General features: G+C 39.0%; 1 protein-coding gene across 2 annotated transcripts; it reads right to left on the bottom strand.

Moving 5' to 3' along the window:
* Positions 1-497: 497 nt before the first annotated feature.
* TC2N (tandem C2 domains, nuclear) lies at positions 498-16,981 on the bottom strand. 2 transcript variants are annotated; one of them, XM_010087719.1, is made up of 11 exons: positions 16,915-16,981; positions 16,024-16,257; positions 12,612-12,776; positions 9,425-9,516; positions 8,744-8,819; positions 7,650-7,750; positions 6,731-6,847; positions 5,658-5,849; positions 3,625-3,739; positions 2,954-3,153; positions 498-650 (listed from the first exon to the last, which is right to left on the bottom strand). In XM_010087719.1, the coding sequence occupies exons 1-11, from the start codon at positions 16,979-16,981 to the stop codon at positions 540-542; spliced, it is 1,470 nt and encodes a 489-aa protein (XP_010086021.1). In that variant the 3' UTR covers positions 498-539. The 2 variants fall into 2 exon arrangements, with proteins under 2 accessions (XP_010086021.1, XP_010086022.1); XM_010087720.1 differs by having other exon boundaries at positions 16,024-16,254.
* Between the last annotated feature and the right edge of the window lie 460 nt (positions 16,982-17,441).

Here is a 17,441-nt window from a genome sequence, read left to right as displayed (position 1 = left end):
TGGGGATTAGAAAAGCCTTTGGGTACTGCCTTATTGCATAGTTCCCTTTATGCCTCCTCCTACAGCCACAGCTTTCCCACTTGCTGAGGCACACGTTACTCTGATCAAATGGTGCAACTCCAGAGGCTCAGAGGTACCTAGGATCAAGCCACTGACCGGACTGATTCCCATGGACTTGGAGTCTGTGAAAGTCAAGACTGCAGGTAAGGATGACATCAGTGACCAGTGAAGAAGATGCTGATTCGAGCTGCTTCTCTCCAAGATGGGATTTCTGTGCTCTTATGGAGCCTGAAATGGGCAAAAATATTTCAAGGTGGATATTTTAAAATCAAATGAGCACTTTTCCCAGTTCCTAAATCTTCCTCTTAGTAATATTTAGCCAGTACTTCTCTTTGTGAGACTCTTAATTTTCCCAGTTACCATGCAGGTGTGATGCAGTGGAGACCTTGTAGACAACATTTTTCTTTTTATTTACACTATTTTAAACAGCATAGGAATATCTTTGTAGAAAAATCAGTCCTGAGTTTCATCTCCAGTCTTCAAGATGGACCAATGCTGTACCATTTAACAACAACTTTTTCAGGGTTGGCAATAGTATCCTTCCACTGCTCTACTGCTTCACTGTTACTGCTATCAGAACTTATCCAGATCTGCAATAAAAAACAGAAAGAAAAATAAAATTGAGTTTACCTGATGTAACACAGAGGCCCAGCCTTTATTAGTTCTAAATAAATACCATGGAGGTATAGAATGAGATACAACGTGTAGACTGCAACCAAAGCATCATAGCAACAAATACAGTACTGTTGGGACCAACATATTTTGTCTTTCAGCTGGGAACACAGGGAGTCTCGGTTTAAATAGAACCCCTAAATAAATAGTTTAGAGAACTCACTACATACTGTTGTTTCTCTACTTAATAAGATGTTTTAAGTCAAGCATTCCTTCTCCATTCGAATGCACGTGCTGGGGTCAAGGGCTCATCAGGACCAGTGATGGCTCTATGCATTCAAACTCAGTTGGCTGCAAGCCATCCAGCATGCCGAGCTAGCTGGCCAGCATTTTCATGAGCATTTAAAATTGTACATTGCAACAGACAAGGCCAAACTTGCATTCCACAGAGGTTACAAACATGCCCATACCACACATAGTCACGCAGTAAGAGTCTGTTTCTTTTCAGTATTCAATTAATGGACAGTGGCCATTAAATGAGGAAAAGAGGTACAAGTAGGAAGTTTTCCTCCTGAACATTATCATGAGCCTCCACTGCCAAAAGTATTCTGCTTATGTAAGTGGGTATCATTATTTATGGGACTCTATTTCCTCAAGCCTTCCAAGAATGAGTCCTTTTAAGACTTCTCAGAAACCTTCACCATGAAGTACATTTAGCCTACTCTGCTGAGGCATGAGTCCTCAAGAAGTGAGAATAATGTCTTCCAGAATACCACAGACAGCTGATGTTTCATCCACAGAGGTTCAATGTACATCTTGCTCATGATTAAAGACATGCCTGTAAAAGCAGCCTAATCTAAGTATTGTCGCTTAGAACATCATCCAATTAAGCATCATTCTCTGAAGAACAAAGTTAATAGATCCAGCTATATTCATCTTTTTCCAGCTACCCAGCCAATTGCTCAAAGTACTTTTTTTCCCTGAGCCATATTTTATGTCTTCATGTGTTATGTGGCAATGTCTCCCTGCATAAGCTGAAACAACCTTTCCAAATAACCTCTCAGGAGCAGAAGTGTCTCATTTCCTCCCCCTAAAAATAAGATCCATGATTAAATAAAACTCATCAGATTGAGATGACTTCACATATTGCTAAGTGACTGAAAAATCATACCCAGTTAGTTTTGCCCCAAGGTAGCACAACTATACAGAACATTTTTTTTTCTTTTCCTATTCCAATTCCACCAACAGGAATCACAGAAATACATGTGAAATGAGGCTCCATGAAATGGAGGAAGGTCACGTAACTCTGGCTAGTACATAATTTCTATAGCACATCAGCATCTTCTATAACTACATGTCTTCAGCAGGTACAAGAAACTTCACCAGAATGGGACAGTACCATTTTCTGTACCCAAGGATAGTGCAGTCCCTCATCTGACAAGGGACATTACAGTTGGAGGTCTGAAAATGAATTCCACTTTATTCATTTATGCATGTAATAAAATTCTGCTACTAACTCTAGCTGGGTGAGGGAAACACTGAGCATTAAGAACAGTTATGGCTCACTATACCATGAAGAAAAGGAAAGAAGGGACAGGATCATGGTAAATTAGAACAACCAGGGAGGAAGAGGACAGACTACCAAGTTTTATGTTGATTAAATAAATATAATCACACAAATGCTTTCAGAGAGATACTACAGAAGTTACAGCTGTAAAAAATAAAAGAGAGAAAAAAAATAATTTTGTGTTTGTTCACATATGTTATCACTTGATCATACATACTTAGAATATTGTGCTGATTTCAGCACTGCTTTACCCAGGAAGGCAGTCTGATATTGTAGCTGCTGATATTTCCTTTTACACACACCTGTTTGTAAGTGTATTGGCATTGTAAGCCAACACATGCCCTTTCTGTACAGTGTATTGTAGGTTGTGGAGCTCCTGTGAATGCTATGTTTGTTTTCTTCAGAAAGCCTAGAGGCAAGGAGGAGATCATATGTCTGTCTGTAGGAAGCAATCTTTCACATAGTAATACTCCACACAAAAATGACTTAAGGACTGCTGTTTAAAAGCATAATCAAATGTCAACGCCCATTCTGATCCTAGTGCATGTTTAAGAGCCCAGTACTATTCTTTCTTGGGTTACATCCAGAAGAGTTTATTAGAATTTACTATTTTGCTATATGCCACCTTATTTAAAGTATTTCAAAACTCATACCAAGAAACCTGTGGAACTGGATTTTAAATAAAGGATATCATGCTAGTTAGCAGAAACCAACCTGCCCTAGGAAGTGTTTTCTTCTCACTGAGCTTCTGCTATAGAGCTTGATGAGAAAACCAATTCGTTGTTCAGCTTGGCTAACTGGAAAAATCATCATTTCTCCCCACTTCACTTGGCCATTAGTGGACTTCAGAAGACGAGTCTTCTTCTTATACATCAGCCCTTCTGTAGTAAACATTCCGACTTTCACAAAGAAATCTAGCAGAAAAGGGAGGGAAAAAGGCATAGCACACAAAGGGTTACTCACAAACACACCCAATAAGGAACTGACAAGATCCACATGTATGGTTCAAATTGCAACAATTTCCCAAAAGTCTGGCCAAAAGAACTGTACAATAGCTTTCCTGACTAGTCACACAGAGTATATTCAATAATATTGAATTGATTAACACAGTATCCAAACAGCAAGTGCAAGCTAATGCTCTTGTATGTCAGGATTAATATTGAGATAAAAATATTCCAAAATACATAAACACATAACTTCAAACTAAACAAAAAATAATCAAGTAAGACATCTGTGGAAACAAGCCTTGGCAAGGGACATCTACTGCACAATATGTTAGTCTGAGGTTTGTAAGGAATGTTATGAATTGCCAACCCATTTGAGCAGCAATTTACCTGTTACAAATGCTTTTAGACAGGAGGCATGAGACAGCTGATGTAACTTACTTGAAGACAGTGGTGTAGACGAAACTGGAAGGTTTTGTGCTTCAAGAATCTGTAACTGAATCCTCCTGTTTATTGCTTGAAAACAAGTTCCTACTTGAAGCTCTGCACGGCACACCTACAAGCAGAAGAATGTTGCCATAACATCTGGATTAAGTTGCTTATAAACTCAGGAAACACAGGAATTCCGTCATATGTTGGGCTCCCTCATTTCTATCTGGGATTTCCTGGACAGAAATATACATAACCTGCAGATGCACAGTAAGTAAGTGCATCTTGCCCTTGTTATAGTTGCACTAAATGTGCTCCATTGATAACTGCTTATGTGCAGCGCATGTATGGCTCTTGTGGGCTGCAGCCTGAGATACTGGACAAATAAACAAGTCCTAATTTTTCACCTGGGAAAGATTCCTCAATAGTAAGAGCAGACACATCCAGGGAAAACCAGACATGCAGTTGCAGCTCTGCTAAACCTGTGTGTGGAAGTGAGAGACCAGGTATGTTCCATTAACACAAGAACCTTTAGAGTTCTCTTCCCACATTTTTAAATTTTGCAATATGGAGACAGAAGCAATGCTTTCCATAGATACAAAACCCCGTCACTTAATGTCATGAATATTTAGGGTGGCTGCATGTTGTGGAGTTCCCTGAGTTATGGAAGTACTTGTGTTTTACATGCCTACACACATACACACCTTCTCCCCCTCCTTCCACTCTGAATGTACTGAGATCTCCAGTCTGAATTTGTTTTGGAATTTTCACTAGTGGCAAAGTTGCCTTGAGGCATCCTCATTACTCTCCCGTCAGACGCTAACATACTCTGAACACTGTAAGAACAGCAGGAGAAGGCTAGTGGAAGCCAAGCTTTCCCAACAGCCTCTGTTTAAAAGGACTTCACTTGTCCAGGTTCTCTTCAAGTTTTAATCCACTTCAGTGAAGCAAAATGCACCAAGCAAGAGAGCAGCAGGTCAGATAAAGAGAAGTCAAGCTCCAGTTCACCGAAGAGACCCAGATTCTCTTTGCAGCTCAGACATAAAATTTATGTGTAACCTTGAGAGGCAGCCACTTACTCGGCTCTGAGTTTTGGATCTCTATTGGCAAGTAAGGGTAGTTTGCTGCCTCACAGGGTAGTACAGGGATGAATGCCAGCAGTGTCTGGAGGGCTCTTGGCTATAATGGTGAGGAAAGCCAACACAGAGAGAGAAACTATGAGATGATTCAGGAATTTACATTGGGATGAAGCAGTTTCTAAAACAGCTTCCTCTTTCACTTAATCTTACTCCTTTGGAAGCAATATGGTTATTCTTGTTAGAATTAAAAAATGTCAAGTGTAACTTATGTTAGAAATCAAGAGCATAACTCATATTACTCAGACACTTGATAAAATTTGCTTTTGAATTGCTAATTCAAGTTTAATTTGTTGAAAATACAAATGTCTAGACACAATCTGTAAAAGAAACAAAGAGAGGGTAGGGGGAAAGGAAATCCCACTGTGAAGACCACCTGCTTCTTATTACACTAATGGAAATGAACTGTCTGAATTATTACTTCACAGCATGCAATTTGAACATTAAATATATAGCTACCTCTGCAGTTTCAAGCCACTGAAGATCTTAGCACTTTTCTTCCATAACAAAAGCAGATTCCATTTGCTCTGAGCTCTTGCTGTGAGTCCTAAGGATCTTCTGATGCTTTTTTGGTAGGAGGAGGCAATTACACCATGTCCCTTGCCGAACATTTCTCCAGAATGCACCTCCCTCAAGCTGTGGGCCATGATGTGGAAGAGCTTGCTCTAGCTCTTTTCCCAGAAACAGCTATTGTGGTCATAAACTGCAGCTATGTGCCGAGTTCAACAGTCTGCATTATTTTTCCCCATCAAAATGCCTCTCCCCAAGAAAGGGGTGGGGGACAAGGGGAAAAAAAAGAAAAACCCTGTTTGTTGTGAATATGGAATTAGTACTGAATCATTTTACTTGCATTTCCAGCAACTCTTTCTAGGTGCTATAACAACATACTTTTGCAGTATTGGCACTTACCGGTGCTTTGGAAGGAGGAGATATATCCAGCCAATGACTTGACTCCTCTGAGCTGAGCTCCCGCAGCGCCAAGGAGCACTCTCCAATTGTTTTTTTCCTGGGAGTCTGCATGTGGATTTTAAATACCAATCTGACAGCCTGCAGGCTTTGCAGTTTAATAGCAAATACAAACGTTTCCATAAATTCAATGTCCTAGAAAGAAAAACACAGGGGTAATATCACCATTGTAAGAGAGTTGCACCAAGCCTGAAACCTATAAATGAAGGCTTTCTGTCCTATAGCTACTGCTCTTGGATACCATCTTGGGCTGCCACGGAGAAGTGTGTTTTTACAGTGGTAAGCACCCACAGACTCACCACTTCATTGTCACACCCTGGCAGGGACAAAGCATTGGATTATTTTTCACTACCGTAACAAGCAGAGACCATCTCTTCTGAAGCTTTATAACAGCATACACACATTGTCATAGCAAATTCTCCTACAGCCTTTTGCTTCAGTTTCTCCTGGTAATTTTATTTTCTTTCACCTTTGACTCACATTATGGGATGTTTATGTTGCTTTACCTTCCACTCCCTTAATATTACTTTACTGCCACTATCAGGAGTCTTGTCCCATGCAACCAATTCTTACTACTTTCTATAGAGAGGAATCATGAGCTTTGTCTCCTGCCCTAATAAGAGGCAGTAACATCATCTACATTCCCCAGGGTGAATGCACACCTACAGGTATGCCCAGGCTTCCTCCAGCCCCCAGCATTGAGTTGCCAAGGCCAGCAGCTCATGGGTCAGTCCCCTATGAATATATCTGTCCTGCAGACTTGGGAGAGAGGGAGGGCAACAGTACAATGCAGGAGAGGATATAGGGGGAGGGAGTGGAGCAAGGCTTTTAATAGGATTTTGAGAAGTGGGGAAAAAAAAAATTAATAATAATAGTAACCTAAACCTAGGCAGCTACTGCAGCAAATATGGCATAGAAGTGGATGTTTGATCCATTTAAAAAAATCAATTTACATTTAACTTTTATTCTTTTCTAGAAAAAGATTTCTTGGTGTTTTTTTCCCTGCTTCTACTTACATTGCACCCTTCCTTGGCAGAAGATTTGAACTGCACTGGCTTGGGCAGTGTGAGAATTCCCTTGACATAGATACGAGGATTTTCCCCACAGCTAGAAGGCCAGCTCAGGTCTTTGCACTGCAACATTGAAAACACAGTCAGTTTAGACAATGTAAGACTCTGGCCTCCAGACAACTTAGAAGCAGACTAAGACATTGTTCTAAAATTATGCATAATTCCTGTAATAATTAATATAAATCAGAGCCAGTGTAATGATTGTGTCACTTCAGATAATTTAATAACTAATTTTCACAACCATAGGGTAAAAAGTTTTATTCAGTAGATTTTAATGATTTCACTATGTGGAAATTTGATAGCAGATAAAGTAATGAAATCCCTTTTTATCACTTGATCTAGTTATGAGGTTTCTGACTACTCTGATTTCCATTGCCTAAAAATTATTCACAGTTCCTGGAAGTGTATAAAACAGCCAGCATAATAATATCACATTAGCTAACAAAAACCCCACAACAACTGTTAGATTTGAAGTCAGTTAAATGCTCCAAAGTTGCTCTAATTTGCTGCCTCCAAATTTCCACAGGAAAATTTCCACAGCAGGACCAGCCTATGACAAGCTCAGCTTTCTTATCTATGCTGAATTGTTCCTCACCCTATAATCAGAACATCTGTATCGTAAGATAAAGAGTTGTATACTTTTTACTATTGACTGCAGCAGAACAGAGATTGTAACAGAAAAAAAAAGATACTTTGAATGAAGCACAGTATTACATTTGACTGAACTTTATGATAATACTTAGAAGTAATTTTATTTTTCTCCTGAAAGTATTCCTTAAAGAGCTAAATTTAATGAGAATTAACACAAAGTATAGTAAAATAGCTATTTCAGTAAATAACAGTCAAGTTATTTATACTTGCTTACATGTAAAACTGTGATCCAAATCTGTTCTACAGAAGAAACGTAACACAACTTCACGTTCAGTCTTCCAAAGTCTCGTTCATCACCTGATAATGTAATAGTATCTATGGAAGAAAGCCAATTAGTGTTTTAGAAGTAATGTAGTATCTCAAAAGTTCATGACAAGAATAAGGGAACTCATTAGTAGGTGGACTGCCTATCTTTGAAAACTAATCTCAAAATGAGTTTGAAATATTTTCACACCTAGATTTTAAGGACAAAGTATCTGTGAAGTCCTGTAGCCTGACCTGCATAGCTAAAAGCCTTCATGTTTATCTCACTTATCTCTATTGAATTTAATAACTTGTGTTGTACTCAAACAACTTTTAGAAAGAAAAAAGGCATGTGCCTGAGACACCCAGAAAATATTTATAATCTATCACTTCCCTCAGATTAATCACTTTCACTGTTAAGTTTATAAATTGGCCTGCTTTTTTATCTTTCTCAAATTTCAGTTCCATCTCATATTATGCCTTTCTCCAAGTCAGAAGAGCCATTTAATATCCCTCTGTAACGACTGAAAGTAGGTCATTGTCCCCCAGTCTTATTTCTGTCTGAAATTCTGACTTCCCGCAGGGTGACATTTGTGGGGACTTGATTAATTTTTGAGGGTTTATTTTGCAGTATCTCCACTTCTTCAGCATTCTTTCATAAATAAGGATATGAGGTTTGCATGCAATATTCTTGCCTAATTCTCAGTGTAATAGGGGAATTGTATTCCAGGCACTTCCCACAGAAAAATACCGATACGTGAAAAAGGCCTAGAGAACCAAGGTGCTGCATTCTGTCCTAACAGAACATCTGTAATTTCATAGTTCACTGGGGTTGTAAATCCAGGGATGAATTTTTTCAAAAGCAAGAGAACTCCTCAAAGGCTCATTTGCTCAGTCTCCTAACAACAGGAAGGTGCAAGTCAAAACCTCGTAATTTCAAATTGGAAAGTAATCTCCAAACTGACTTGCTTATCTGATTCATCTAAAAAAAAATCAACAGTAGAGAGAACTTAATGTTTCAAGTGCAAAAGGAAATATTACATTACAAGGTAAACAACACACTACCCAGACTCCTGTTACTGCCTTGCGAATCCTTCCTGGAAGAGGTACTGCTAGGTACACTGGAGAATGAATCATATCTCTGGGGGAAGAAGAAAAAAGTAACTTCATTCACAGCAACAGATGCAAAAAGCCAGAGAGATTCTACCATCAGACAAGTCATGATGAAAACAACATGCAATTTCAAATAATTGTCTCATTCCCTACTAATCTCCTGATCCAGCAGCATGAAATTACTACTTTGATGCAAAGAGCTAATGCAGGACACATATGGCCAGCACAGATTTTTTTTGCTCACTGGTATATATGCAACTTCATCTGTATGTAAAAGATGATTATTTGAAAAAACATGCAGTGTTTTTTGCGTCAATGAAAACTTCTAGCATCCCACTTTTCAGCTGCTGGGAGAAATCACAAGATGATGAACCACAGCCTCTTGTCTGTCTTGTCCTGCCGAACAGCCTACTCAGGTTTCCCAACAGCTCTGCTGGGCCAGAACAGCAGTAGTCACAGACATCAGGAAAGAACCTCTTAAAAGTTGGTCAGGACATTGAACATTTCCCTCTAGTCCTTCCAGTGCACAGTACAATGCCCTTCAGTGTTTACTTTGAAAACACAGTGCAGCAGGAACAGATACACAAAGTAAGCTGAGTTTTCAGTATAACCTAAGTTACAAGGGGAACTCACCTTCATGAATCGATGAGGTGGGCTTCTGAGATCAAACATTGAACGACTTACATCAAATGATCCAGGAAAAGCACTAGGTCTTAAATCACTAACTAAAAAGACAAAGAGAACAATACAAATCATGTAAGCATCATTGCCAGGAAAAAAAAAATTAAGAAGCTTTCCTTAAATTTAAGTAGACCTATGGTAGACTTGAAACCTAGCTAAAAAACATCTAAGGAAGGACGTCAGAACGTTTCCCCACCTTCCTTTCCCAAAACAGTCTCCTGAAATGACAAAATGGAGAGAACAAGCCATTGAAATACCTTAATCAATTCCATCCTTAAAATAGCTGAAAACTTACTTGGTCACATTGGTAGTACTGGTAGAATGGGGAGCCTGCCTCAAAGTTATTCCCTCAAGAGAAATTTTTTTTTTAGTGGGTGCTTTAGCAAAACAGAAAAGCCTTATCATTAAATCTAGTCATCCAGAACTGGGCCTTAGCCTGCTCTCCTTTTTTAAGTTTTTCTGCAGTAAAGATCCCAGTGGCAAAAACATGCTGCCTGCTAAACTTGGCCTCATCTCCCTGGCTTTACTGATCACAGTCTCAGAGCACCACACTCTGCACCCTTACTATATCTCAAACAAAGCAAGTTTTAACTCTAAGATAACATGTACTTCTTATAGCACAAAAGCAAGATCTTTATTTTATAGAAACGTAGTTTCCTCAGCAGTTGGAGGTGGCTGGGTAGATCCTATCAGTTTTCTTTTGATCTTGAAGCAACACAGAATTAAAGCACATTGCTGATGCATTTTATCCTGCAACAGCAGAAAATGAGAGCTGAACTAATGCCACTGTTTCAGGAATCTTTGCTGGCTCCAGTAATGTTCAAGAGGTTTTTAAAGCCTCCCAAGTTCAAAACTGACCCATACTGAAATGAATGAAATGGTTTAACTTCAAGGACTATCTGATGCAATGAATTGGTTTTTGTTGCAACGCTGTGTTATGGTATTTCGGAAGACTTCCATTACAGTTCACTGATCGCAGCGTTATGGAATTACATCACTCATTACTGAAAATTTATTTCCCGTTATTGCTATCAAAAGAAATAGCCAATTATGCTTATTGGGAGATGCGACAATAGAAAATAATTCTTTCTTTTCCAAGGAAGAAAAGAGAACAAAGGATGAAGAAAGTTTTGATAACCAACGAGAGGGAAAGTAACCACATAATTTATATAAAATTTACTGAAGGTCTGTATGTCTACCTTGTGTTCCAAATTCTGTCTTGTGCATGACACAAAAAGGATGATTTGTTCACTGAGTCTGGTGTCCAAATAGCATTATAACATCATATGAGGCCTAGAAACCTTGTTTGATATAATGGGAGCAAATAGGAAAGACCAGCCCATTACTTGATTTGAAACTGAGTATGAATATGGAAATTAATTCCATATTCGGTACTCATGACTTTCACACACTGGGAAACATCGACTTGAACCTACAGGTTACAAATCACCCAATGCTTTAAAGACAGTATGATCTGCTGTTTCTAGTAAAGCTGGTTAAAGTTTTCAAAGAATATGGGGGTGGTGGGGGGAGGAGATGGTGCCTTTTTCAAAACCTTAAATTTTTAATGGAAAAAAAATACAATTTTTACACTGAGAAGGCCATCTGTAAAGTATAAAAAATCAGAAAAATTTTAACCATAAAAATATGTTGTTTACCAAAAATAACTAGAATTCTGGAAAAATATTAATACATTTATTTTTCAGTATGATTGCTGTTGTTTTAAATTAAGAGGAGGGACTTCACATGAAAATTTAAGAATTTCACTTCATACATTCCAAATAAACACCTTCTGTAATTCTAAGCCCACACACATTAAAAATATCATAGCACTTGCTGCAACAAAATAGGTGTAGAGTTTTGCTTAAATAGTCTATAAATGCACATGGAAGAAAATCATCTAGCCTCTGAAACAGCTGTAAAGTCTCTGGAAGAAGGCATTTTAGAACTGTACTCTAGTTCTGTAACTGTACACTTTCTTGTGTTTAAGCTTATTAAGACCAAACTAGTGAAGTGTTTACTTTGCTTGGAGAAAAATGGAAAAAGACACGAGGAACTGAAGGGAGGATGTTCAAGATGGTTTTATAATACCCATTTGGCTCCTACGACAGGTGCTTACAAAGCCTAGCAAAACCATATGCACTAAAGGCTGCTAACATTCCAAGTGTGTTTTGTTCTTTTAAAAAAAATATATGGAGTAGTCTTTTCATGTAGTCTCTATAGCAATTCAGAATTATTTTTAGAACAGGACACAGGCTGAGACATTTCCCCTAGCTGTAAAATAAATGTGCTATACCATTCTAAACAAAACATCTATAAAACTGCATACTGCTGCCAGCTTCTAATTCGATAGAGAGGTGTGTATATTTCTCTGAGTGTATGACTTTTCTGAATCTGTTTGCCTTAACAATCACTTACAGCAAGCAACACTTAGTTATGTACTTTACTCTAACCAGCATTCATTATAGGATACATATACCAAAGAAGAGCGCAGAAGAAAATTTTTACCTAAGTAGACAAATACTTTTTATCTAAACTTTTACCATCTCTCAGCCCTCCTCTGTTCTTAAACACACTTACACAATGAGAAATGGAGACATTTCTGCACCTTCAGCAGACCACAGCAAACTACAAAAAAGCTGGCATATAGCATCACTTCACATTTTGCACCTGTTCCTATAATCTGCTCCTAAATGTCTTTTGGTTCATGATTCTTTCCGTATGTGTGTATATATATATATACTCCTCAGACATTCCTACACTCAGCCTACTGCCTGACCTCCTTTTTCCATCTCCCTCAAACACTCCTATTACTGGTAACTGGAATCTCCCGTACAGCATCCTGTTTTGGATTGGAGGCAGCTACACTAGCTTGCTTTCACAGTTTGTCTACCTTCATGGGATACATGCAAGCCTTGCTAAGCCCCCAAAAGACAGCAAAGTAACTGTGCAACTGGAAATCAAGCAGAGTGGCTCCACAGATTGATTCACCAACCAAGAAGTGTCTGTAGCATACAGACCCATTTGAGAACTGCTACAATCAAACATGTCTTCTGTAGACTAATTGCTTTTTTTTCTCGTACCTATAAACCTTGGCAAAGGGAGGAAGGCAGAAAAGTAAGGGTGTGGTCCTTCTCACCTGATCCATATAATTTCCTATTATCTGATTTTGCTTGGAAGCGCCTAATCAGATCTGGCGAAACCCGATGCTCCAAATAGAATGGGTTGTACACGTCATAGTGGGGCCACTGGTACACACCGTGCAGTTCTGCTTTCCGGTCACCAAATGAGGTTCTGGCAGATTCTATGGAGCACAAGTAAACATCAAATACAGGAGTTCCAGACATAACACATGCTGCCTGGCTTCATAAGGCAGGCAGAGTGCCTTCAGGGCAAAGGACAAAATATTTCAATATTCTCTACTTCAGGAAAAGGAAAAAAAAAAGAAAAAAATAAAGAAAACATACATTATGTCAGATTTCCACAGTATGCTGGCAAACATCAGAATTAAATGGGCCATAAAAAGCTATGCATACTCTGTCTTGGAGTTCCACAATATATGCCTAACTAGTGAAAATACAGAAGGCTCCAAAGACAGACAGCAAGACAGAAATTAATAGGAAAAGTAGGTCCAAATTTACAGAAAACCTCTAACTTTTTGGCTACCTACCCCCAAGACATTCCCACTTGTCTAATGGACCTACAGACCTCCAGGAAGGTCTTGTACGGAAACATAATGCAACTTGTGACTGCAGTCTCCCTGTAATCCAATTTCCATAGGAAGACTGTCAGTGGTAAAATCATGGGTCCAAAATGACTTGAATTGTTGGCTGAGGCGCAAGTAGACAAGATCTGAGAATGCTTGAATCCCAGCCCTTTATTCAGCCCACTGCAGCACAGCTGCCCTATTTTTCTTTATTTATAATCGTTTCAGAAAACAACATGCACGTCTTGGTCAGCAGAACAGTAAAGAACACTACTGTAGTGCTTCATTTTGTCTGTCTGGAGCAAAAATAAGTCACGTATAACAGTACAGTAGAGAATGGGGATGGGGTGACCTGGAATCTGACAACATCTGACATTTGCTTCCTTCACTTCACCTCCCTGGACTTCAACCTATCTATTAAAAAGTTCTTTACCCCATTAGAAAGTGCCTTCAATTCACCAAGTGTGTTGTACCATAAGAGCAAACTATTGTTGCTGTAAAATCCTCTCCTCCAGGTGTTAGTAGAGTAAGTAAAACAGAATAACCAAAACTGTGAGATGGAACGTGAGAGATGATAAAGCAAGAATTCAAGTGTAAAGGGCTTGAGCATGATATAAATCAGGATGAACACTAGAAGTGAGGCCATAAAGAACTGATACACAGCAGATGACGGAAAAACCAGTGTTCCAGACCAGGAGCACACTCCTTCCTGCTAGCTTACTTCTGTGAGAGCATGAGACACACTGCAGTGAGTATTGAAGAAAAAGGCTGCCAGAATCTAATTGCTCTCAGAAGGGATGCCAAGAGCTAACACTGAGCATGTCCTGTTTCACTAAAGGGAAATGGGCAGACACACACAGAAAATGGAGTGGAACTGAGAGCAGAACTTAGACTTCTACAGATATTTAACAACAGTCAAGGAAGCAAATACTCTAAATAAATTCTTTGAATATGCTGGTGCTTTGGCTAATGTGAAGAAGGAATGACAGCACACTTCACTGTGTTTAGTAAACCTCCCTAAAAAGTAAACTTTGCATTTTTAAACACAGCTTCAATGAGGCTTAAAAAGCTGTACTTTAAAAAATAAGTATTTGTATTTGGAAAGAGAAAAGGAAGTCGCTTACTTGACATAAGAGCCACTTTTCAAATATTTGTTCAAGAATTTTAAATATTTGCTGAAGAGAGACAATTATGAAGAGTCGGGTCATCCTGCCAGAAGATCTACCAGCTTTATAGCCTAAGGCCCACTCTGTTCACCAGGTCCTTCAGAAATGACGATGAAGCAGAATTCCCAAGGAAGACAAGTCATTGGTTTATAAGTCACTAACTGATAAGATTGTGTAGAACAGCATGAATGAAGAAAATGTTTATCTAAAGGTTATTAGACACATCTTCCTTCTCCCTGGAGAACATTTGTGCCTCAGAGTCCTTGATGACTTCTCTGTACAGTATCTTGAGGATGAGGTAAGACAAAGGAAGGTAGAGCCTGAACCCAGACCCAGTGAGAAAGGGGATTACCAGGAGCGTGTCTGGCATTTCTGTACCTTGTCTAAGTATGGACTTACAAGAACTAGCTTCTGAAGTAGCAGGGAAGTGAGGAGGCTGAAGGAGATCAGGCTCAGAGATGAGTAGAGCCTCACATGTTCTACCTCCAACTATTGGGTTGCCTTTCATGTCTGGTGAGGTGGACATCACAAATGAAGCCCACTAAATAAATCAGAGACAGAATGGACAACCTATACTGAAAAGCTCTGCTAGTCTGATGAGCTTGGCGCTGGTGGAAGCGTTACCAGCAGGGGTGGGTGAGGGTGAGGAGGAAGTTTGCTAATAGGCACGCAGGAAAGGAAAAGAAGCAACAGCAAGAACCTGGGGGAGAAGCAAGAAGGGTGGGAGTAAAACCACACAAACACAAAAAGGTTAGGTAGTACTGCATTAGTTATTATGCAACATGTGGTTGACTTTTTTCGTTATGAAGTTTTCCTCCCTCAGAATATAAATACAGTCACATGGAACTAAAAGCATATTATCAGCTTATCATGTCCTTGAGCCAAAGCAACTCTGGAGAAAACAACCGTTCCGATAAGCCCCTCTGCCAAAATCTTCCCTTACCTAATTCTAGGCATCTCCTGGCAGGACTAAGAGCCTAGCGATAGTATATACCCTGTAACCCATGTTGCTGGCCCAGGCTCCTATTCTTTTAAAATGCCACTGTGCCTAAATTGGACGTAGATAATTTTGGCAGTCTAGGCATGGGACTAAATGGCAGAGGTTGAAGCATAAGACTGTCATGAAGCAAAGAATCATAGTATCATGTGCAACCTTACACCACTGAGATCTGTGACCCCCTGGCCTCCCAAAGAGCAGCAAAAATAGCAGGAAATAGTAGGGGAAAAAAATTCTGCCATGAAGTAGCACACGCTACCTATTGGCAAAATTTGAAAAGGAAGATGTGTTAGTATGTTAAAACATATCAGTACATTAAACGTGAAAGCCAGACCACCCTCCTTCTTTACTTGAGTGATGTGGACACTGGGGATGTGTTAGGTCTTTCCTTGTCTCCAATAAATTCTTTATTAAAGGTTCTGTTTCCTTTAAGTGTCTTCCATTACTTTGAGTATGAGCACTGCTGTGCAATCCTCCCTTTGAGTTTTATTCATGCAACATTACAGAGACTCATAGCGGGATGACATCCTTCCCAAAACCTCTCTGGATGTCCAGAGAGAAAAAAAGAGAAGACCAGGCTTCTAGAAAAGTTTTGCAAACATATGTTTTCAGTAGGAATACTTGGCAACTTTCAAGGAGTAGCAGAAGCTAAACTGTTTCAGCAAGGCTGTTGATGTTTTACCTTGAATCCCTCCAGCATGTGAGGTACTAGGAAGGTTCTTCGGCTGTACATAAGCCAATTTGAATGGAGGGACCACAAATGGTACCTCCTGACCATCCAGGGGCAATTTAGAAAGCAGATAATCCTCTGAACAGCCAACTTGACGTTTCACTGACACAGAAGACAAAGGAGGCTTCTCTACAATAGTTGGCTTGCTTGCGGCTACTGCTTCAGATTCCTGCACCATGGAAACTGCTAAAAATAAAGAGCAAGAAAAACAGTCCACATGTGCATTAAGTTTTGAACAATACTATGAACAGATCTCTTTTATTTAATAGGATCTGTGGTTGGTACATTACTTAACAGCTGCTAGTCTTCAGTTTTAGCATCATTCAGGACTAGCACCTGGAAAAGATATTCATCCTTATGACACCTGTAATGATCCAAACTCTTTGTTGCCTAAGCTTCTATATGTATAACTATGTTGCTCTTAAGAGAATTTTCAGAAGAGGTACACTTGTATCATACAAGAGTTCTTCAAACAACTAAGACACCGAAGAAAATCCTAACAGAAAATCCACAGGGAGTTAAAAAAATAAAGTGATCACTCTTAGAGTTTGAAAGATACAAGACCTTTACGCAACCTTGGGTAAAAAAGTTGGCTTTTTTGGACAGCATTCCAGGTTGCAAGGAGCATACTTCAGACATGTTATTTTTCAGTTCCAGTTCCAATTCATAACACTAACAAACATGTGTTCAATCTCCAAGTGGAGGTATGGAAAGAATTTTGGATGTTGTAAAAGAATGCATGTTTATCAGGGATGATACAGTCATTTTATTAATGGGAAATCTCATCATTAATGAAGACAGAAAAGCAAAATGCTTAGTTGATGTCATTATGTCAGAACTCACGATCATTTTTTTCTTTTTCCATGCAGAAACACCATCTACAGCAGTGTTTTATACATTCTGTTGCCATTGTTTTTGGCATTGCAATTTAGAGGAGACCACAATCAAAGATCCAGTGTAGCTATGAAACCTGAAAAACACAATAAACCAAACCATATTAGATGGGAATAACTGAAATTAAAATGCAATATTATCAGTTATTTAATATGTGATTGTTTATTGGACACAGTCCCAAGGTCAATGAGAAAGTTACGTCAGTCATAAAAGGATCAGAGCCATGAGATTTCTCTCACTGAGATAAATGATTTTTTCATATAAGAGCATTTTTAAGAGAAAATCATTTTAATATAGGCATCCAAGTATTTTCAGTGACCCACTCAGACAGGTCTGGGTCTTTCAGGAACACTAAAATTCTCCTTGTATTTGTGTGTGCCACTGAGTTTGGAGTTTAGTCAGCTTTATAGCTGTTTTGATGTGGTCTTGTCAAGTCATTTGCAAGATGTATTTTTTATTTGGTTGCCCTTGTTCAT

The sequence above is a fragment of the Pterocles gutturalis genome, unplaced genomic scaffold (assembly GCF_000699245.1).
Source record: "Pterocles gutturalis isolate BGI_N339 unplaced genomic scaffold, ASM69924v1 scaffold25376, whole genome shotgun sequence".
NCBI lineage: Eukaryota > Metazoa > Chordata > Aves > Pterocliformes > Pteroclidae > Pterocles > Pterocles gutturalis.
Note: the sequence above shows the minus strand (reverse complement) of the source record. Positions and strands in the feature narration are given on the sequence as shown.

Coding starts and splice junctions, on each gene's coding strand:
- TC2N (XM_010087719.1), bottom strand. CDS start 16,981: ATGGCAACAGAATGTATAAAACACTGCTGTAGATGGTGTTTCTGCATG. Junction 12,777..16,023: donor ACATGCTGGAGGGATTCAAG/GTAAAACATCAA, acceptor TGTGCTCCATAG/AATCTGCCAGAACCTCATTT. Junction 7,751..8,743: donor AGGCAGTAACAGGAGTCTGG/GTAGTGTGTTGT, acceptor TTTCTTCCATAG/ATACTATTACATTATCAGGT.